The 23,955-nt window shown below is 40.0% G+C and overlaps 1 protein-coding gene across 7 annotated transcripts in view; it reads left to right on the top strand.

Moving 5' to 3' along the window:
• PLCB4 (phospholipase C beta 4) overlaps window positions 1-23,955 on the top strand; it is a 485,858-nt gene that overhangs the window by 266,497 nt on the left and 195,406 nt on the right. For all 7 annotated transcript variants that reach the window (XM_047771687.1, XM_047771685.1, XM_047771688.1 and 4 more), the window contains one exon: window positions 18,372-18,468. In XM_047771687.1, the coding sequence (XP_047627643.1) occupies window positions 18,385-18,468 (84 nt within the window). In that variant the 5' untranslated portion in view covers window positions 18,372-18,384. The remainder of the gene's footprint in view (window positions 1-18,371; window positions 18,469-23,955) is intronic.

The following is a 23,955-nucleotide window of genomic DNA, read 5'->3' as shown; positions in this document are numbered from 1 at the left end:
AAAATAAAAAATATATGTAATGGCTTTCTCAACACTCGTGATTTCATCAGAGTTAAATATAGGCAACCACATTAATTTTGTTAAAATGCCCACCACAAATATTCCAAAATAGCATCGTAGGCCAACAAATGTCACTCACCCAGTGGCTAGTTCCTGATGTTTTGTTCAAACTTAGTTTTCTCCATCACATTTAGAATATTACTCTAAAAACAAAGCTAAGAATTAAAGACACAGTGGTCTTTTTATAGTGAAAATTATTTTGAGAGTATCAAAAAATAACCATAATTGATTTTTCTCTGGAATTATATTTTTATTCCCTGATTTTAAAGTGGAGATAACAAGGACCTTAGTCCTCAGGTAAGTTCGAAGTAGGAAATTGGGTAGTGACGGTGACTTAGGCATCTCCTTTGTAGAGGCAATCCTTATTTTTGATTTAACTACCTCTTGTTATAGCAGCTTAAATACAAGCCCAGGAAAAGGTGACTTTTCCTCCTTTTGGGCAGAGGTTGCATCTTCATAAGGTTCTTATTGAAATTTTTTTTTTTTTTTGTCTTTTTGCTATTTCTTTGGGCCACTCCCGCGGCATATGGAGGTTCCCAGGCTAGGGGTTGAATCGGAGCTGTAGCCGCCGGCCTACGCCAGAGCCACAGCAACGCGGGATCCGAGCCGCGCCTGCAACCTACACCACAGCTCACGGCAACGCCGGATCGTTAACCCGCTGAGCAAGGGCAGGGACCGAACCCGAAACCTCATGGTTCCTAGTCGGATTCATTAACCACTGCGCCACGACGGGAACTCCGTTCTTATTGAATTTAAGGAGCTTTCAGCCTGAGAATCAAGGTCAGACAGAGAGTGTTTAAAGTCAAAAAGTTTATGTTCTAGTTCTACCATCATTTGAGAGAATCTTAGGTTTCTGAGCTCTGCTTTGCACATTTTGCAGTTGGGTTTATGACTTCTCACTTAAAGAGAGGATGTGAAAATACTTGGTAAAATGTAAGCCATTAGCTAGATGTCCAAGTGCCCTTGCTGTGAGAGTGGTTGGCGCTTGGTGGCTCAGTGGTCGTGAGCCCTCAGCTACTCCATCAGGGCTGAGTGGTGACAGTAGCCACTTTGATTTCTCATTACAGCAGGAAGTCCAACCTCTCTTACCTAATGAGAGGGTCATCCTTCTAGTCTCCAGGTCAGGTCGCTACCTTCTTTCTTTGAAACTTGCCTGCAATCTTGTAGCACTTCACAGTATATTGGGTCAAACATTATCCCTTCAGACACAAAATAATTGATGGCAGACACACAAGGACCCAAGCCATTTTCAATAACTTTGCTTATTAGTGTTGACACTTCGGGGAACCAGGGGCTTGTCTAACAAAAGGGTAGGGAATTTAGTTACAAAAGCTCTGTTTGGGCTCTTTTTTTCCCCCGCCTACTGATATGGCTGGAATTAGAAGTTAGCGACATTTGCTAAAATAAAATACCACGTGAACTCTTGAGAACCGCTTCACATCAGACTTCTCTGACCTCCAGTATCCTTCCCATTGCCCCTGGGCCTTGTTAGAGTGAGAGATGTTTTTCACTTTCTATATAAGCAATGGACACAAGACACATTTTAAAATAATCCCGCAAGAGCATACATGATATGAAAGGAACAATTATTTGAAGGCTGTTGACCTTCCCAGAATTGGGCAAGCATTTGGCATCTTGAAAGTCTGCTTTGATACTGAAGAGCTGTTCTAGAAATGTCACCATGTCATTACCCTGTCGACTGCTATTCAATAGACAATAGTAATGCATTGTTTCTCGTCTTACTTGGAGCCATCTGAATGTGGCTTTCATTTTCAGAAAGAAAATATATTTTGGGAAGGACATATACGGTTCTTAAATAACATCTACCTTTATTGGGAGCCCAAATAAAGTGGGGGGGGGTTGTTGGATTTTTTTTTTTTTTGTCTTTAGAGGTTCCCAGGCTAGGGGTTGAATCGGCGCTGTAGTCCCCGGCCTACACCACACCCACAGCAATGCCAGATCCATCCAAGCCGCATCTTCGACCTACACCACAGATCACAGCAAGCCAGATCCTTAATCCACTGAGTCTGTGTCCTCATGGATACTGGTCAGATTTGTTTCTGCTGAGCCACAATAGGAATTCCCCCAAAATAATGTTTAATCACACTAATTGGGGCTAGAGGAAATTAGGAAAATGATTGCTTCAGCCTCTAGTTTCTGCGAGTAAGGAAACTAAGGCTCCAGGAAATTACGGGGCTTCTTCAAGGTCACACAAGCAGTTCGGACAGAGGTGGGATGGGCAGCCATCTCTGATTGCTCTGCCATTTCCATTCTAGCAAGCTGTAGAGGTCATATTCATTTAATATTAATTGTGAAAACAATCTAATGTATAATTAAGTCAGACCCTTTTTAGGGAGTGGCCAAATTACTTCTAGAACCATAAAATTTCTGTCATTTTATTTCACTTTTCTTATGTCACCTTGAAAGATCTATATCAAATTGTGGGAACATTGGTGCTGGTATTTCTTAGGCAAATGGTGGTGAAACGGATGAAATGTCCAGTGTCCTGCTGGTCTATTAGACAAAGTCAAAGACAGCACATGTTCTAACATGTACACCCAGTTTTTATATTCATTCTCACTTATATAAACCAATGCATGCAGTGTTTCCTGCCTCATTGGCAATAATGGTTAATTATATGATGCCACACCTGGGGGGAAGAAAGTAAAAAAATCAAAACCTTTAACCTTTTTTCCATGAATGAACTGAGGTTAAGGATTTTGCTTCTTTTTTCCTTTCAGACTAATTGTACTTTTATGCATTAAAAAAAAAAAGGGAGAAAGATTTGGGGATTTTGAAAAGAATTTTCATGAAGAGAAGCAAGTAAAATCAACCTCCTAAAACTTTAAATGTCATGTGAATTTTTTCTCACTATCTCTGTGGCATTAGTTCCGTCTCTACCTTTAGGTTAAACTTTTGAAGAATGGAGGTGGGACCATTTTGAACATGTAAGTAAGGAAATGAATTTGTGTGGGATTTGAGGGTTGTTTAGGTTACAACTCTTTGAACACAGATTATTTTCAGGTCGTGTGATACTCCTGTGTGTATGAACATATAAAAACTGGTTAGTTTTGGATACCTTTTAGCTCACAACCTAAGGAAAATACTTAATTTTCTCCTTTTATGGTCTGGACTCAGTTCCAATATCCACGGCTTTATACTTTATCCTCATCTTATGACTTGTGTATAATAATAGCAAAGACCTATTAATAAAAGCACTTGGCAAATATTTAAATATCAGGAATTGTGATTAAATTTGAGCCCATTGTCTGTGTATGTTTATTTTAATAAGAAATCATTTTTAAAATAAAGCATTCTTCAAGCTCTTGAATTCATGCCCTCTCCTAGGCCAGAACGGTTTCTCTGTTTTTTGTGAAGTCCCCTCTTGCAATCCACAAAACTTATTCCATACACATGCCTGAGGCAACATTCAATAGATTATTCAAGCAAAGATAAAATAAAAATCTTCCCTTTGAAACATGCAGATGATTAAGGCAAAACCAGGCCTCTGAAGAGAGCTGTCTTCTCCCTTGACATACGTGATTTGTTCTGGTGATGTTTTGCCTAATAATTATGGCAGAGTCAGTTCAAGGGCAAGTGAAGGACATAGTATGGGGGGCCTGAGCACAGGAGAGAAGACTTTATGAGCAGCCCAGGGGAGTCTCTGTGAATAAGAAAACTGAACACTGGAGTTCCTACTGTGGCACAGCGAGTTAAGAACCCAACTAGTATCTTTGAGGATGTGAGTTCCATCCCTTTCCTCACTCAGTGGCGTTGCTACAAGCTGCGGTGTAGGTCGCAGATACAGCTTGGATCCCACCTTGCTGTGGCTGTGACATAGGCCTGCAGCTGTAGCTCTGATTCAATCCCTAGCCCAGGAACTTCCATAGGCCAAAGGTGTGGCCCTAAAAAGAAAAAAAAAAAAAATAGAAAACTGCACATCCATGAAGATATGTCCAGGGTGTTGGTCCCATATTCCAGAACCCAGGTGCTGACCTGAGCAGCTCTCAAGGGGAATCAGTAGTCAGAAGTCTGAGCTGAGGGTGGGGCCCAGCCAATGTTGGGGCGACAGCCCAGAAGTTATGTATAGGCCCCACCAGGCTGCAGAACCAGGTAAAGGTGGAAACATGTGCTATAAGCGGGGTTCCAGCCGGGCACCAGAGGGGTGGCAGGGTATGAGTTGGGAACAAGAGAATGGGAACAGCATTTCAAGCCATGGAGGGGAGGGCAAGGACACACAAAAATAGTACCCACATGTTTATTCACATAATAGGAGAAGAGTTGATTGTCCTCTGTCTTGGTCGTTTTTAGGCTTGGTTGGGAGTTCCTCTGCAGAATAGAATATACATTCATCCATCCATTCATTCATCCTTTTATTCATGCTAGACTCTGTATTAGCAAGCACAGCTGGCCTTCCCAGAGTTCCTCCCATGGTGAAGATGCAGATAAACCACAGCTGTTTACAATGTAGCCTGGTGCCTTCTGCAAAGAGAAGTACTGAGAGCTCCAGTGAAAACACAGGAGGGGTACCCACCCCAGTTTTTTTTGCTGATCCCTAAACAGCAGCCAGAGCTAACCAAATCTAGGAGAGGTTTAGGAATAAGGAAAGAAAAAGATGCAAAAGACTCCATGTATTTGGGGCAGTGAGCCAAGTCTCATAAACCCAGAGAGAATGGAAGTGGAAAAGTGATACTCTTTGGCAGTTCCCATCGTGGCGCAGTGGGAACGAATCCAACTAGGAGCCATGAAGTTGTGGGTTCGATCCCTGGCCTCACTTGGTGGGTTAAGGATCCCACGTTACCCTGAGCTGTGGTGTAGGTCACATTCGCCACTCGGATTCTGTGTTGCTGTGGTTCTGGTGTATGCTGGCTACTATAGTTCCGATTGGACCCCTAGCCAGGGAACCTCCATATGCTGTGGGTGCAGGCCTCAAAAAAAAAAAAAAAAAGAAAGAAAGAAAGAAAAAAGGAAAAGGAAAAGCAATAGTCTTTGAATATATTTTGAGATGCTGCTGATTTTCCATTGCAGCTGAGAGCATGATTCTTCTAGACCCTCATGTTTTAACATGATCTTTCTCCTCAGCTCTTGTGTTAAATTGTAGCTTCTTAATTTTTTGCTGCATAAATCTTTACTTACCCACTTTTTCTTCCTGCTTAAGAGAAATACTAGCATTTGCAACTTATAGGGACTATAAAGATTTGGGCCAAAAGAAGAGGAAGTGTTTAAAGTTACCTGCTATCTACATTGTAAATTAAACAGATGCTGTGTTGACTGTTCAGTTATGTCATCCTTTATTGGCTTTTGTAAGTCACCGTGTCATCTATAACTGGTTTCTTCAGACTTAACCCTTAAGGATGAGGCTTGAAAAAATGGTTGAGGGAATTACCCATCTACTTTAGGCCTCTGTTTTCTACTTCTGGTTTTGGAAAGCATGTACCAAGGCCCAGAATGTCTGGGTTCTTGATGTTCATGACTTCGTTTTTTTTGGTTTTTTTTTTTTTTTTTTTTTTTTTTTTTAGGGCCGCACCTGCAGCATATGGAAGTTCCCAGGCTAGCAGTCGAATTGGAGCTACAGATGCCAGCCTACACCATAGCCATAGCAACACGGGATCTGAACCTCGTCTGTGATCTATGCCACACTCACGGCAATGCCAGACCCAAGCTATGTCTGCGAACTACACTACAGCTCACAGCAACATCGGATCCTTAACCAACTGAGCGAGGCCAGGGATTGAACCCACATCCTCATGGATACTAGTCGGGCTCATTACTGAGCCACAATGGGAACTTCCTTCCTGGCTTTCTTGAGAGGAGAGTGCATTCTAGACAAATGGACTGTCTTTATTACTTACCTGAGCTTTAGTCTAAAATGCCTGGCTGATCTCTTTCCCTAGTGAGCTGTCCCCAGCCATTGATGAAGAGCATCTTTTTTGTTTTTGTCTTTTTCCCTTTGATGAAGACTTGATCCAAGGCATTTGTTCTCAAAGCTTACCAGACATCAAAACCACTTGGCCAGTTAGGTGCACCAATGGATGTCTGGGCCCTCCCAACTGATTTTCTGATTCAGAAGATGGGGGGGGGGGGCTGAGGTTTTGCATTTCTAATAAGTTCCAGATCATGTTTGCTGTCTGGATACCAGACTTTGAGAACTGCTGATGGAAGGCAAGCCCAGGGGTCTTGCACCTTCTCTGATCTTTGCCTTATGTTCCTGGCTTGAGTCCCCAGGAGACTTGTGACCCCACCTTGGCTATCCAGATCTTACCATCATCAGCTCAAAACGTGTTCCAGTTAAGAAGAAACTAAGGCTAAAGGAGAAGTCAACCCCAGTGTCTTCATTCCCACCTAGTAACACTGGGCTCTTCAAGGACAAAGTCCTGGACTTCTGTCCTAGCTGGTCTATTCAGAACACCATGAGACAAGATCCAAGAGAGAGTTATTTCTATAATCTATTTATGACCTCCACCTAAAACTATATTTAATCTGTCATGTCACCATTTTGTTTCCTATTTCTCCAGACCTTATCAGAACCCTTATTGTGGAAGTGAGAAAGGCTAAACTCTCCCCAAAACATTATTGTGTGCAGTTAGCACCCACTACTCAGGGAGAAATTGTTGTTTCTCTCCATAGTAAATTGTACACATCTGCCATATATTCTGTTAGTTCTGGTCTTGAAAACAGTGACAAATCCTACTTTTGAAGGAGGGGAAGGCGTTCCTGTTGTGGCTCAGCTGGTTAAGAACCCAACATAGTGCCTGTAAGGTTGCGAGTTTGATCCTTGACCTCACTCAGTGGATTAAAGATCTGGCATTGATGCAAGATGTGGATTAGTTGCAGATGCAGGTTGCAGAGGTGGCTTAGATCCGGTTTTGTTGTGGCTATAGTGTAGGCCTGCAGCTGCAGCTCTGGTTCCACTCCTCGCCTGGGAACTTGCATATGCTGTAGGTATGACCGTAAAAAGAAAAAAAAAAAAAAGGTGTGGGGAGGATGCAGTCCTTCATTTACATGTATGCCAGGTTTGACTAATTGTCTTATTTCTTAGGACTATTGTATTTCTCAGGGCTCTTGAGGTTTACTCTCTTTATCTAAAATACTCAGTAGCAATAAAATACCTTCTGTTTGCTGTACTCCCTTAGTGAAAACAGAGGTACTTTATATCAGAAGCATAGGAAAAATAGGATACCTTTACTTTGCAGAATTTTTATATATATATATATATATGTATTTTTTTTTTTTTAAAGTCTTACAGAGTTCCCGTTGTGGCTCAGTAAGGACCTAACTAGTATCCATGAGAACTCAGGTGCAATCCTTGGCCTCAATCAGGGGGTTAAGGATCTGGCACTGCCATGAGCTCAGATCTGGTGTTGCTGTGGCTTTGGTGTAGGCCTGCAGCTGTAGCTCTGATTCGACCCCTAGCCTGGGAACTATGCTGCAGGTACAGCTCTAAAAAGACAAAACAAACAAACAAAAAAGTCTTACCAAGACAGGTTCACTATCCCATGAAGTCAGAGAAAAAAACAGGTAAATTATATATTCCTCTCCCCAGGAAACACTGCATTTTTACATATCCTAAAGGTTGATTTGTCTTGCATCCTATCAAACAAATTTTTTTGCAGTCATGGCTTAAATTCACTGCTACAAAAATTATTAACGTGCAAATGATTTATTTCGAGAAGATCATAATCCTGTTAAGCAAAGGATTTCCTAAATATTGAGGAATGACACTTCAGAAAGCATCGTTTTTGGGTAGGGCCTTGATGCTCTGAACCTCTGCCAGAGTCCTCCTTCACCAGGATTGGTTCTTAAACCTGAGACTCTGCCTGAGTCCTTCGGGGAAACTTAACTGTGAAGGAAGAGGTGAATAGCAAGGCCCTGTCAGGTCAGAGAACCACAGTCATAGACAACCTCTTTTAATACAATTTCAGCCGCTTAACATGTTCAAGAAAATCTTGGATGGCTGGCATGTGAACCCAGAAGTTATTTCCAAGGGAACTGCTGCAAACAGCCAATATCCAAATGATCTTTTGATGCAAATCAATTCGTTTCTTGGGAAACTACATCATCATATTCGAATTTCCTTGAAAACTGGTCATTACAGACTGAATTATATGTTAACAGTTATTCATTATCTTCAAATTATGCTGATCCTACATACCCCAGATAACCAAGCATCTTTGAAATGTGTTTTATAAAATTCTGGTATAATGAAGTCTGTAATATAATCATAAATATCACCTAATAAATTTATAAAGGCAATTCACTTTAGTATTTTTATTATCTGTTTTGTAATTATTACATTTTAAGAAAGTTACATTTGCCTCTGGTTATGTGTAATGCCGAGGCAGGGGAGTCAAAGAGCAGATATTTGTTGTTTTTATTTTATTCATATTCAATTTGGGTCTTTTATAAGCTCCAGGAAATTGTTTTGAATCTGGTGGTGCTTTATTGATACATATATTTATTACATATTTATGATGGATTTAATAGATGTATCATGACAAAGGCCTTAGGTTTCTTGTAGTTCAGAATTCCTTAAGGACTAAATTCAGCAACTCCATAATCTGTTTTACTTCCAAATAATGGAAGTTTCAGAGTTAATACCTAAGTTTTAGTTAGTATTATTAAGTAACTTCTTCCTATTTTTTTATTTAAGATTTTAATTTTTTCAGAGTTCCCGTAGTGGCACAACAGAAACGAATCCAACTAGGAACCGTGATATCGCAGGTTCGATCCTTGGCCTCGCTCAGTGGGTTAAGGATCCGGCATTGCCCTAAGCTGTGGTGTAGATTGCAGATGCGGCTCGGACCTGTTGTTGCTGTGGCTGTGGCTTAGGCCAGCAGCTGTAGCTCAGATTCAACCCCTAGCCTAGCAACCTCCACATGCCGTGAGCACAGCCCTAAAAAGACAAAAAAAAAAATTAAATAAAAGATTTTTATGTTTTTCTATTGTAGTTCATTTACATTGTTCTGTCAATTTCTGCTCTACAGCAAAGTGACCCAGTCATACATATGCATGTATATATATACACATTTTTTTTCTCATATTATCCTCCATCATGTTCCATCGCAAGAGACTAGATATAGTTCCCTGAGCTATACAGCAGGATCGCATTGCTTATCCACCCACTCCAGATGCAGTAATTTGCATCTGTTAACCTCAAATTCTCAGTCCATCCCACTCCCTCCCCCTCTCCCTTGGCAACCACAAGTCTGTTCTCCATGTCCATGAGTTTGTTTCTTTTCTGTAGATAGGTTCATTTGTGCCATATTGTAGATTTCAGGTATAAGCGATATCATACCTTCCTAAGACTCAGTTATAACTAGTATGCATGAGGCTAGATTTTAAATCTTGAAAGAAAACAAAGAAAGTTTTGCTGCTTTATTTATTAGTCTCTTCCTGCTATTTGTCCTTGCCAGGAATTCTGATGGTAAACATGGACGTTATTTAAAAATTGATTTCAATGAAAAAGATATTTTTTAATGTCATCTCTTCACTTTTAAGAACATTTTTTTCCTGAATGTAGAAATTATAGTTGCCATAAATATTTTAAAATACAAAAAAGTATTTAAAAAAAGAAAAATCACCTAAAATTCTGTCACCATGATGTAGCTACTGCTTCTGTTTGGTGTGTTTCGCTAGTCTTTTTCCACTATTTAAAAGTCTGTGTGAGTGTGTGTGTGTGTGTGTGTGTGAGGAATATGTATATAACACATAAAAATTAGGATCATACTTGCAGATAATTCTGTAACCAGCTTTTTTGCTTGCTTAACAATATGTTGAGAGCATTTTTATTTGCTTGACAAGAGTTGTGAATATTTTTAGAAATTCTGCTAAATCTGCTCTTGTTCAGCAAATAACTATTCATTGAAAGCATTATTTTTAATGGGCACAGAATATTTAAATACTGTTATATATTTAACCAGTTGCATAGTGTTGCTGATATAGAGACATTTTTTTTCTTCCACAAACAGCACAGCAGTGAGGAAGTATCTTTGTATGTGGATTTTGTATACATTTTTAAGGCTATAGAAATGTATTGCAAAATTCTTTTTCATCAAGCTGTGCAAGAATGCTCTTACCCCTAACCTTCAACAGCATTGCCTATAATTATGTTCTTACTCCTGCACCCTTTATATATGCTTTTCGAAAAAGTTATTTAATGGCTTAATGAAAATGGAGGTATTTTTACCAAATGAGGAAATTGTCATTAATGATGCAATAGATCAGTGTCAAATTAAATTCTTCCTTGAAGTAAAGCCATTTATTTAAAGGCTCTGGATGTTCTGATGTAATTGTCTATCTGTTTCTAGAAATATAAGGATACTTTATTTAAAGATTCAAGAGCAAGACGTTGAGATGTGCTTGACGGAGTCAACTAATCGACTTTTCGTCAGTGGAATTTTTATCCCAACCCTCTGTGCTCTGGAAAACAACCTTATTCTCACTGTGGAGTCATTTAAGGCCATGAGTTATTTGGTTTAATGGGATTTGTATGGTTGGATAGGAAAGGGATTAATTCTTTATGGAACTTTTTGACTGTAAGGCTGAAGGTAAAAGATAAAGTTTCACGTAGGAAAATCATAACTGAGCCATGGTGCGTTTTTGTTTTCTTGAAAGCTTTACGTTATCAAGTGGAAGCAAATGCTTTTTCAAACCTTCATTTGTTCACAAATAGAAACAAAAAACGGAAAATGTCTTGGTTGGCTTGAGGGTAGCTGTAGGGTTCATTTAAAATTTGTATTTATTGCTGAGGTACAAAATTGTTAAATGGCACTTGGATCTGGGGGAGAAATAGACTGTAGAAATATCTTTACTTTTCAAAGGGACTTTGAAATAGAAGGACAGGACTTATTTGAATTCATTTCTAGATGACATTCTGTTCCACTTTTCTCTGTCTTTCTTTGATTCAGTTGAACAAACATATGCTGAATGCCCATCCCTTTAAGGCAGAGCTGTCCCTTTTCCTTCTCAAATTGATTTGGCAACCTGCTGGGCCTTTTAGGAAAGATGCCTAGCTTTAGTAGGCCCACTGTTTTCCTTGGGCTGCTGTTTAAAAAAAAAAAAATTACCACAAACTAGTGGCTGAAAACAGCAGAATTTTCATATTTTTAAAGTATAGTTGATTTACAATGTTGTGCCAATTTCTGTTGTACAGCAAAGTGACCCGGTCATATTTATACATTCTTTTCCTCATACTACCTTCCATCATGTTCTATCCCAAGACATAGACTATAGTTCCCTGTGCTATACAATAGGACCTCATTGCTTATCCACTCTAAATGTAATAGTTTACATCTACTGACCCCAGCTTCCCAGTCCATTCCACTCCCTCCCCCTCCTCCTTGGCAACCACAAGTCTGTTCTTTATATCTGTGAGTCTTGTTTCTATTCATTTGTGCCCTATTTTAGATTCCACATGTAAGTGCTATAATATGGTATTTATCTTTCTCTTTCTTACTGACTTCACTTAGTAGGAGAAACTCTAGTTGCATCCATGTTGCTGCAAATGACATTATTTCATTCTTTTTTATGGCTGAGTAGTATTTCATTATGTGTATGTACCACATCTTTTTAATCCATTCACCTGTCAATGGGCATTTAGGTTGTTTCCATGTCTTGGCTTAATATTACAGTGAATAGCGCTGCAGTGAAAATAGGGGTGCATGTATCTTTTTTTGTTTGTTTGTTTTTGTTTTTTTGGTTTTTTGCTTTTTAGGACTGCATGTGTGGCATATGGAAGTTCTCAGGCTAGGGATCTAGTTGGAGCTACAGCCGCAGCAACACCAGATCCTGAGTTGCGTCTGCAACCTACCCCACTGCTCAGGGCAATGCTGGATCCCCGATCCCCCTTGAGGCCAGGGATCGAAACTGCATCCTCCTGGATACTAGTCGGATTCATTTCTGCTATATCGCAATGGGAACTCCCTGTCTTTTTGGTTGAAATTTTTGTCTGAATATATGCCCAGGAGTAGGATTGCTAGATCATATTGTATTTCTATATTTAGTTTTCTGAGGTACCTCCATACTGTTTTCCATAGTGGTTGTACCAATTTATATTTCCACTAACAGCATGGGAGGGTCCTCTTTTCTCCTCACATTTTCCAACATTTGTTATTTATAGACCTAGTAATGATGCCATTCTAACCAGTGTGAGATGGTACCTCATTGTAGTTTTGATTTGCATTTCTCTAATAATTAGTGATGTTGAGTATCTTTTCATGTGCCTATTGGCCATCAGCATGTCTTCTTTGGAGAAAGGTTTATTTAGGTCTTCTGTCCATTTCTCAATTGGTTTGTTTGTGTTTTAGTTGAAAACATCAGAAATTGATTCCCTCGCAGTTCTAGAGGTCAGAAGTCTCTACCCTCTGTAATCAAGGTGTCTATATGACCACACACTTGCCAGGCTACAGGGGAGAATCTATTCCTTGCCCCTTCCAGCTTCTGGTGACTACCAGTACACCTTGGCTTGTGGCTACATCCCTCCAGTCTCTGCCTCCATGGTCCCATTGGCCCTTCTTCATCTGTGTCAAATCTCCCTCTACCTCCCTTTCATAGGAACACTTGTGATAGCATTTCAGGCCCATTGGCGAGATCCAAGAGAATATGTCCACCTCAAGATTAACCTAATCACCTCTACGAAGTCCTTTTTTTGCCATATAAAGTAACATTTACAGGTTTTAGAAAGATTAGGGTGTAGGTATCTTTGTGGGGGCATTAATCACCCTACTATACCAGGACCTTAAATATACCCGAATGCATGTACCTTCTTCTATCTGTTCTCTACCAGAATATGAAACAGAGGTCCAGGAACAAAATATTATTTGCAAAAGTTTTGACCCAGTTGGCCTAGGGGAGCAAACTTAACTCCACAATCAAGCCAAGATATCTAGGATAGAAGGTCTGATAAGTTTTAAAGACCACCCTCTCTGTCTAGCCAGGGAGACTATACAGCAGATCTGAAAGTGTCAGGGAGAGCAGGCCAACAAGGATCTGCCCTGCCTTGGTTCACCTCAACTGAATGGGTCAGTGGGCAGAAGGCCATGTTCGTGGGTGATGGGCATATCCTATTTAAGGATTTGGTTCCCCACAGCTTCCCTGAGCTCCCTGGCCGTCCGTCCTCCCCACTAAGCTTTCCATTTCTCATTATCTTCTTTAGAAGGAGCCTTTTGCCACTTGCTCTGAAACAAGGTCTTCCAGGGACTTCCCTTTCTTGTCTCCTCTTTGCCAAGCTCTACAGTCCAGGGAGTTTTTCCTCTGCAGCCAGTGTCACAGCTAATCCATTCCACTTGCGTAAGAATTTAGAAACAAAGAGACTTATGTAAAAGCCCACTGGCCCCCTTCCAGTAGCTGCTCAAGGTGTTTACTCTGGTAAAGGTAGCGAGTTAATATATCCATTCTCTGTGTACATTCTCCTTCACTTCCCGTGTTCCTTAAGAAGGACCCTTTTTCTGTGGGCTCTGTGTGGCAAAGGAATGTTCTTCCAGGAGGTGGAGGGGGCAGTTGAACCTTAAAGTGTCTTGTAAATGAGACCTTAGAAGGCAAACTGAAGAATTTGAGAAGAGGAGACTTTCCATTGCACAGCGAAAGCGTTTTGTTTTTGTTTTTTTTTTTTTTAATCATCAGTTAGCTGTGGGTGGGGCTTTGAGATCATTGCAAAAAGGACACCATTATGGAGTGGCCAGTTCTCTGCTCCCTGCCTTTTATAAGAGGTCGTGGTTTGTCCCTTCAACTTTCTCTGAAGTCAGTTGGACTTATGACATGGGCCTTCCTTTATTCCCATTTTAAAGTCAATTACCTGGATCAAATTGCTATTAAACATGATTGGCTGGATCAACATTTTCGGTCTGTAGGTCATAGTTGTACTGTTTACATAAAATAAGCCAGCTGCTGCTCCTAATACCAGGCCCTGGGAAGTATTTCAGAGACAGTGCAAGGAACAGCCCCCCTATTCCCAACCTTGTTTAAAATTGGGAAAATTTAGGATACTCCAACGTCATTTCTCTCTTTCTCTCTTTGTTTTCTTTTCTTTTTTTTTTTTTTTCTTTTCCCACACTCACCACATGTGGAAGTTCCAGAGCCAGGGAATGAACCCATACCACAGCAGTGACCTGAGCTGTAGCAGCAACAATGCTAGATCCTTAACCCACTGAGCCACCAGCGATCTCCTCCGATGTCATTTTTCAAAAATGCGTCTTAACTTGTTCACAGCCCAGAGCTCTGAAAAAGCAAGCAATGAAATGAGCTCCCTCCTCCACTGCCGACTTCTTTAGAAATTAAGGTCAACATCACCCTCCACCAGGGTCCTTTCCATAATGAGACTGTTATGATGAAATTGGTACCGAAGGTAGATTTGAATATTTTAGTAGCAAAGAGAGTAATGAGATCTGAGAAGCATGATGTACTGAGGACTTCTGCTCTGTCCTTTTACTGAAAAGATCCTGGGAGAACCACAGTTAAACCAATGAAAGGTGATGCATGTTGATAGAAGCGGTCTTTTCATTTTCATTTTTAATATGAGCATTTTATATCAAAAGCCTCTTGTTGCTCTTCCCTTTAAAATAAAAACAAAGGAAATATTGAAAGGGATGGCCGGCAGGAGCAAGAAGATCATAGAACACGGGAAGGGCCACTGAGGAGGGGTGTTCACCCACTGAGGAGGCCACCATGTTATTTTTTTCATCTGTCATTAATGCTAACACTTAGGTTGCTGTAGTTGGTTAATCTTATTGTAGATCATGGAACAACACATCCACGACAGCCCGGGGGGGTCTGCAGGTCTGTTTTGCTCTGTGGATCTCTTCTACGGCATAGCAGGCACAAAGACACATCATTGCCTAGAAGCTTGCTTCCATGCTGCTTTGGGTGAAGGGACTGTGTGTGTGGACACTGAGATATGAGTGTTGAAAGTCACAGAGAGAGGCAGATGAGAGGAACAGAGAAGCAGAAAGAGGGGGGGATTACCCAGTTATCGCCATTGTGGGAGATAGAGACATGAACCACCTTACTCGTGGATGCGCTAGAAAAAGCATCTCGCTTCTCCCCTTGTCTGTGGCGTGGCTTGTCTGCTGTGGTTTTCATGGGAGGTTTGGTGCTAGTGATGATGGAGGGCTGTATTGAACCTCATCTGGGCTGCTTCCAGTGCCCTTCACACTTTCCTCAGCCTTTGATCAGTAAAGAATAATGGAGTGGTTCGTCCTTCAAACAGCAGCGGTTGCTATTGTGAAGACGCTGCCTTGAAACATGACCTAATATGCTGTTCATCTGCTTTTCCGCTTTAAATTGTTTGCGACTAAAGAATCATGCCTGTGTGTATGATTTCAACTTTTTTTTTCTTTTTGAAATTTGCATTCATTTTTTAAATAGTTGTATTTTTTCTGTTATAGTTGATTTACAACATTCTGTCAATTTCTGCTGTACAGTAAAGTGACCCATTCTTTTTTCTTTTTGCCTTTTTTTTAAAAGGCCACACCTGCGGCACATGGAAGTTCCCAGGCTAGGGGTCGAATCAGAGCTGCAGCTGCTCTGGCCTACACCACAGGCACAGCAACACCAGATCCAAGCCATGCCTGCGACCTACACCACAGCTCACAGCAACAATGGATCCTTAACCCACTGAGTGAGGCCAGGGATCCAACCCACATCCTCATAGATACTAGTCGGGTTTGTTATTGCTGAACCACAACAGGAACACCAAAGTGACCCATTCTTTTTTTTTTTTTTTAATTTACACAAGCAACACATGAATGCAGGAATATATCCCTATAATTTAAAAGTCTGGCATAGAGATAACACTAATAATATCTTGATTTTCAGCCCCAGCTTTATTCCCTCCCCAAAGTAAGCAGCATCATGTATTTGGAAGGTTCTTTCCAAACTTTTTATTAACTTATTTATATACACATGTATGTACGTGGAGAAGTAGTTTTATGTATGCATGTGTTTTTACATAAATGGTACTACACTGTCCATGCCATTCTGTTGCTATGTATTTAGGTAAATGGTGTCACATTGTTCTTATTTCATATCATTACGTGGCTTCCTGCAAAAATGTGGTTTTCATTTAGTAGTATTTGTTAGAGACTTTTCACATTCAGGTTCACTTCATCATGAAACATGTGCAAGTATTAGATTTTTCTCCTTAGCAAATCACATTGATTTGTTTTCAGGGTGAAAACATCCTGAATTATTCTTTCACTGACTTTCTGGAATAGATTGATTCATGTTTTCCCGGAGTTTCTTCTCAGTAAGAATGAGCTCTAGGGCTGGTTGGTTGGCTTCTTATTAACCCCTTTGTGGTGCCATTGTCAGGGTCTCACTAAGGAACTTGTGAAATGAGTTGGGTAGTAGCTTTATTTATTTACTTATTTATTTTTTAATGTCCTGGGAAAAACATAGGTACACAAGATTTACCTTTCCTCCATTTGGTAGAACTCACTTGTAAAACCATCTGGGTCTAATCTTTTTCTATTTTTTCAATATCTTCCAAGATCACTGGTCTGTTGAAGTGTTCTGCTCATTTGTTGAGCCAAATTTATTTTACCTTTGAAAAATATCCACTCTAAGTTTTCAAGTATCTTCGTTAAAGGTCTCTTAAAGTGTTCGCTTTCTCTTTGTATTTACACTCTGTCTTTCTTCATGAACATTCAGAGTTTAAGCGTCCTCTTTATCCTTCTTGCTACCCCATCTCTCTTTCTGTCTCTCTCCCCAGTATTTGCCCAATTTTATCTAATATGTGCTGATTTGAAAAACAATTAACTTTTAACAATCATTGTTTTACTCTTTGGGAGCTACATATTCCATACCTAGGTTTTGATGTATAGTAAGTACTCTGATTTTTGCTTCTAAGCAGTTTACCATTTCTGCTTTGACTATTCTGCTCAACTCAAGAATTGTTTAGGGGAATTCCCATTGTGGCGCAGTGGAAACAAATCTTGACTAGTATCCATGAGAATGTGGATTCGATCCTGCCCTTGCTCAGTGACTTAAGGATCCGGCGTGGCTGTGAGCTGTGGTGTAGGTCACAGACACCACTCGCATCTGACATTGCTGTGCCTGTGGTGTAAGCCAGTGGCTATAGCTCTGATTCAACCCCTAGCCTGGGAACCTCCATATGCCACAGGTGCAGCCCTAAAAAGAAAAAAAAAAGTTAACTTCGGTCATTTAAATTATTTTAATTAAATTTGTAAGTGTGGTATTCAAATCCTCAGTATTCTCCCATTAATTTCTGAGAATCCTTATCTCCTCAGATGTTTATGACTTTGCCAATTTTCTCTTCGTACTTTCAGTTTTCAATATACGTTTTGATGCTGTGTGTTCACATGCTTAAATGTTAACAACTGTTGAATAGGTTCAATCACTCTCTTCTGTTAATATGACATCATTTTGTCTTGCTTTTTCAATAATCTTTTTAAAATTTCTAGAACCTATAGCTAGTTGTGTTAACAGAACAGAAGGCACCCTTACCTCCTTCTGAGGAGGTCAGCCACACTTAAGCCAAAGTCAGATTCTGTTTGTCCTGTTAACTTTGTTTCCTTGAGTGTCAGTTCTGTTTATTGTGTTTGGTGTCTGTCTTCCATATTCATGGCATTGCTCAAATATTTGGTGAGTCTTGTCGTGTGCTCACCTTTTCATGCAAGATGTCCTGCTTACAGCTATTTCATGCATACCATGGTGCAGGATGCTAGAAAGTGTGGGTAAAAGAAATATCTAGTTCTTCCTCAGTACAGGCAACAACTCTGAACAGTGCCAATCTCTCTTCAATGTCATACTCACTACCTATGCTAGAAAGCAGACATTCTGTGGTTCCCTGCATGGCCCAAGTGAGAAGGGGATAAGAGAGGGCTAGAGAGAGGACCCTGAGAAATAAAAAATTCTAGGTACTCATACTTAATTCCACAACCCATGGACCACCCCCCACCCATGAGTTCACCTTGTAGTAGAAGCTTGTAGAACCACCCGCTCTTTGCAGCAGGCCTTTCCTGCATGTTGGTTTAGGTATGCGGTTTCTTTCTTTTACTGATGGCATCAGATTTTATATATATATATATATATATAATTATTTTACAGAATTTGAAGAGGAAAGGAGGAGCTTCCCATATTATCATCTCTGCTATTTCTGATGATATTTTTTTCTCCTGGTTTAGAGATCAGAAGAAAGGAATTCAGGATCAGATGAAAGGAAGAGGAAAAAAAAAAGACAATATAGAGACTTATTCCATGTGTTATGAAGAAAAGCTTTTGCAAACACATTAACCTTTGATCTTCACTTGTTTTTTAATTGTGCACACTAATGAGATACTCTCTTTCATTTTTAGGTCTTGAATAATCATGGCCAAACCTTATGAATTTAACTGGCAGAAGGAAGTTCCTTCCTTTTTGCAAGAAGGAGCAGTTTTTGACAGATATGAAGAGGTAAAGAAGTGTTCTTAATCTTTTCTCTCAAAAAATTCTTGTAATTATTTCATCTTAATTAAAGTATTGAGTAAATAGTCTTTGACATAAGTAAGAACATCTTTGAGATTTGTAAGTTGAAATAGTTGGAAGGAGTCAAAATTATGAGATATAATAATAGTGATAATGGTACTCTAATTTATTGAGCACTTCCCCTGTGCCAGATACGATAATAATGATGATACTATAAATTTTGAAGTGCTCACTCTGTGCCAGACAACTTTCTAATAAGAACTTCCTGTGGATTATTTGTGCCATTCCTCACAATAACCTTATAAGGTTGTTGACATTATTATGCTCGTTTTACAGATGGGCTTCACGGAGTAACAATTTTTGCTTAATGAAGTGCTTGCTTATGGCAGGCTTTCCTCATAACACTTTCTGTTTGTCATAAAGGTGGTAGTGATTGGACTTATTGCTAGTCATTTGCTTTGCTCATCTCATTTATGCAGACCAGTTTGATCAAAGCGTTGCACGTCTCTGCTTCTATCATTTATAACTTATGCCCTTGCAATGTAGCAATGGCTCCAGACTGTCTATAAACCAGAGGCTTGGAGCCACTAGTCTATTCAGAAGGTTTAGGTAGGCGAGTGGAAGCCTCATCTGCATTGTTAATGAGTTGTTTTGTTTAGATTGAACTTGAATTTGAGGTGACATGGGAAGGGGTGTGTGATGAAACTGTTGCTTTTAAGGCAGAATAAAATGCAAAACTTGTTCAGACTTCATGCAGAGTCAGAGTTGGTTCCATTCAAAATCATTGAAATGTATGAACCCTGGGAGTTCAGATGATCAGAACTTTTCATGAGGTCTGTGGGCTGACATGACTCAGTAACTGGTTGACTTGATTTTTCCAGAATATGTATCATAACACTCTCTAGATGGTTGCTTTGTGTAAACAAAATTGAGAAAGGCAAAGGATGGGCCCAGATGTGGTCAGTATTCTTTGCACTGAATTAAAGTATTGAGGTGACAGCTATTTATGTGACTGAAGCTTACCGTGTCCCTAAAAGAACAGCTGACTGCGTTCTGCTATAAGGAGAAACAGAAAACAATTTTCTACCACCTGGAGGCAAGCACTATTAATTCCGTGACAGTTTTCTGCTAGTCTTTTTTCCATTTGGGTTTTTTTTTTTCCTCCTTCCATAGTTGTGATCATAGTATAAGTTCTTAAAAATGTAAATCGGATCCTGTTTTTCATCTGTTTAAAATGCTTCCATGACTCCCCATTATAGGATGAAAGAAACTCATCAGAATGAAATACAAGTCCTTCCATAATTTGGCTCCTGTCTTAACTCTACAGCCTCATTTCCCATGGTTTCCTACACATACTCTGCTTTATCCATAGTAATCCATTTATATTCCCCATAAACTATTCCATTACTGCACCCTCTTCCTGAAATGCATGCGTTCCTCCTTGTTTGAGTGGTAAACTCCTATTCATCCTTCAGAGCACAGATGAGAAATCTTTACCTTTTTGGTATTCTCCTTAACTCATTCAATAAGATTGATGAGTCCTTTGTCCCACCACTAACTTACCCTTGCATAAATTACACTGCACTCACATTTTATTTAATGTTTTCATCTCTTATATTGTAGCCTGAGATTCTTGAGGCCATGGATCATATTTTACTCACCTTTTCTCTACAGGGACTAGCAGAATGCCCATAATCACCGAATTCATTGTAGATGCCTAGTATCAAAAGGGCTTTTTAGACACATTTGATTGCCAACTGTCTGGTTTTATTATAGTTTTTTCATTTTCTCAATAATTGAAATGATGAGAGGACTTGATAATTCTTGAGACTTATGTGGAGACCTGAACTTCAACATATTCGAAATATTAAACTATATCACATTTTCATCTCTTAAATGGAAAATGATCAATATCAACAGTCTGATATATTTCAAGCCTGATGCAAAGTAAGTATATTGCACTTGACTACTTTTGTCCAGTTTACACAACTTAGTGAAAAAAGCCAAGGACTGGCTTAGATGCATTTCCAAAGCAAGCCAGGTATAGGTTGGGTACCAGCGCCATCATGATGATGGCCATTGCCCTTCATTGTCAGCTGATGAGGGTCAGCCCTTGCTGAATCTGTCACAGTGTCCCAAAAGGTTTGAGGCAGTTTCCCAGGCTCTGGGAATCTATAGGATAACTAAAAAATACTTCCTAGCTTCCAGTTCCTCAGAAAAGGTCATTTTGAAGAGATTAAATGTAATCACTGGCTCAATATCTCTTCTCCTGTCATACAAGCAGAAACATATTAGAGAAAAATAACTTCTTTGATAAATAAAGTGAAATATGATTTGTGAACTGTAAGTTATCATCCTCGAATCATTTTTATTTCCCATGATGGTTTTCTTTGGCTATTCATCATCACAACTCACTTATATTTAGAAAATACTGATGACTTGCACTTCTAAAAGCATTTGCTTTTCTTCTGGGTTCCTCCAAAAGTGAGGTAAACCAAAAGGAAAGAAATCTTTACAAGTATTAAATAGAGTCTTGCCGTTTTCGACTTTCTTAAGTGGTATTTTACTAAGAGTATAAGTAAAAAAAAATTATCTTCATGAAGTAAATATGTCTCTTCATAAAACATATCAAACCAGTGTTGACCTTAAGTATAAAAGTTATTTTAGGAGTTTCCATTGTGACTCAGTGGGTTAAGACCCCAACATAATCTCCTTGATGATGCAGATTCGATCCCTGGCCTTGCTCAGTGGGGTAAGGATCCAGCATTGCCACAAGCTGTGGCATAAGTAACTGATGCCACTTGGATCTGGTGTTCCCATGGGTGGGGCATAGGCCTCATCTGCAGCTCTGATTTGACCCCCTAACTCAGGAACTCCTATATGCCGCAGATGTGGCTATAAAAAGAAAATAAAGTTATTTTACCAATACAAAATGGGTTTATTCAGGAATAGCAGAGGAATTGCAATTCAAGGCAAACAAGTCCTACAAAAGCCATAGACAAGTCAAGTGACAAGAACGTTACTACATAGAGAAAAAGGAGGAAGTTAGGAGAGTTTATTTTGCACAAAAATCTCTTGGAGAAAAGTGTTAGTTTAGAGATGGTGGGGACTCAGGAGCTGAGTTGCTGGGCTGGACTTCTTGTGGGAGATGCCATGAATATCTTTTCTGGGTGAGGCCCATCATTGAAGATTCTTCCTATTGATGAGCCTTCTTTTACCCTCTTCCTATTGATGAGCCCTCTTTTACCATCTGTAACTGACAATTCTTCCTGCAATTAATGCTACTGGTACCTGGTGTGAGCGCCCCCTTCTGGTGTCCCAACTCCATTTTAGTGAGATTTCCCTTTATGAATTTTCAAACCAGAAAGGCAAATACTATTTCAAACTGGACTGTAGCTAGTTTTTCTTATTACAGTTGATCCTTGAACTTCAAAGATTTGAACTGTGTGGTAAACTCTTACACATGGATTTTTTTTTTTCAATAAATACCTACTACAGAGAGTTCCCATTGTGGCTCAGCAGTATCAAACCCGACTAGTATCCATGAGGATGTGGGTTTGATCCCTGGCCTCACTCAGTGGATTAAGGATCCCGCATTGCTGTGGCTGGGGTAGGCTGGCAGCTACAGCTCCGGTTCAACCCCTAGTCTGGGAACTTCCATAAGCTGAAGGTGCAGCCCTAAAAATACAAAAAACAAAAAAACTACCACACCATCATACGAGATTAGCAGTTGGCTGAACCTGGGAATGTGAATCCCCAGATGTGGAATGGCAGATATGGAGAGCTGACTGTAAAGTTATATTCGGGTTTTTGCTCGCACTGGGGTTAGCACCTCTGAAACCCCACACTGTTTAAGGGTTATCTGTATTTCCCTATCCTGTAAGATTTAATTCTTCGGAGCCATGGCCATTACAGTATTCAGGGCAGCAAACTATTAGCAGAAAAGGTTTGTTTCTACCCTTTTTGGGGGCGTGAACAGCAGTGAGAAATGACGCGACAGCAAGTGGGAGGAAGAGAAATGAGAGAAAATACAACCCAATCATCCCCAAAGCATCAAATCAAAGGGGCCATTTGTGAAGGGGCATCAATGCCTTCAGCACCAGATGGCAACTACAGTTGTCATGATGGCCTGAAGGATCAGGTAAACATTAAATTGTGTTCCAAGTACCAGTTTAAAGAAGGCAGAGGAGTGTTTAAAGCAGTGATGAGTATTCATTGGGTCAGAAAAAAAAAAAAAAGTATTTACCAGTCACTGCTTTAAAAGTATGTATTATTTTGACAGTAAATGTAACCAGGGCAACTGTATTGAAGCATTACTTTATTATCTCTGCCTTGCTGAGGGATTTCTCTTGAGGTAGTCCCAAATTTCAGACACTGCACAGTGTAGCAGCCTGCTGTGTAGCCTCTGATTTTATTCACATGCTGCTTTGAAAGCTGTTTTTATCTAACTTTACTTGACTTTGAAGTGACTTCAATGCAAAATATATTTTATTTCCTGAGTGATGCTTGTTATTAAATCATAAGAGATTTTTCTATCACAGAGGGGAAACGGCAGCCATGCTTTTTAAAACATGTGCAACCCAAATGTCTCTACCTCTCCTGGCCTCCTGACTTGCCTTTCTTATCTTTGATAAAGGGCTGAAGACCCCATTCCTTGGTTCCTTAGGGCCCTCCCAGCCTTTCTAGCCCTCCTAGGGGCTTACAACCCCCTGTGATTACTCATCTCCTCAATGCCTTCTTACCTCTCTGTTCCCAGCACTGTTCCCTACTCTAGTTTATTTCTCTCCCTAAACCCATTATACCTCCAGACCATAGGAACAAGGATGTTTTATGAAATAGGCTTTTATTAAGGATTTGGTGGAGCAGAGGAGAATTACAGCACCCAACAGGGCACACCAAGATGAAACATCAGAGATCTTGAGGAAGGAATTTCAGTAGTCAGCTGGGCCAGTGGGTGTGTCTCTCATTGCTTTCTTTTTGCCCACTCTTCCACCAAGAAGCATGTCCTGTTTTATGTCTTTTTTTTTTTTTCTTTTTGGGGCTGAACCTGCGACATATGAAGGTTCCCAGGCTAGGAGTCAAATCAGAGCTATAGCCTCTGGCCCACACCACAGCCACAGCCACAGGGAATCCAAGCGGCATCTCCAATCTACATCACAACCCACAGCAACACCAGATCCTTAACCCACTGATGGAGTCCAGGGATTGAACCCACAGTCTCACAGTGCCTAGTTGGATTTATTTCCGCTGTTCCGCAACCAGGAACGCCTTGTTTTTGTTTTTTTTTTTTAATCTCTCCCTCAGAATTCTTTTCTTTCTTTCTTTCTTTCTTTCTTTCTTTCTTTCTTTCTTTCTTTCTTTCTTTCTTTCTTTCTTTCTCTCTCTCTCTCTCTCTCTCTTTTTTTTTAATTTTTTATTTATTTTTTTTTTTTGCTGCTCTTGCAGCGTGTGGAAGTGCCAGAGCTGATTAAACCT

Source organism: Phacochoerus africanus, chromosome 3, assembly GCF_016906955.1.
Source record: "Phacochoerus africanus isolate WHEZ1 chromosome 3, ROS_Pafr_v1, whole genome shotgun sequence".
NCBI classification, from domain to species: Eukaryota; Metazoa; Chordata; class Mammalia; order Artiodactyla; family Suidae; genus Phacochoerus; species Phacochoerus africanus.
This window is presented reverse-complemented; position numbering and strand designations above follow the sequence as displayed.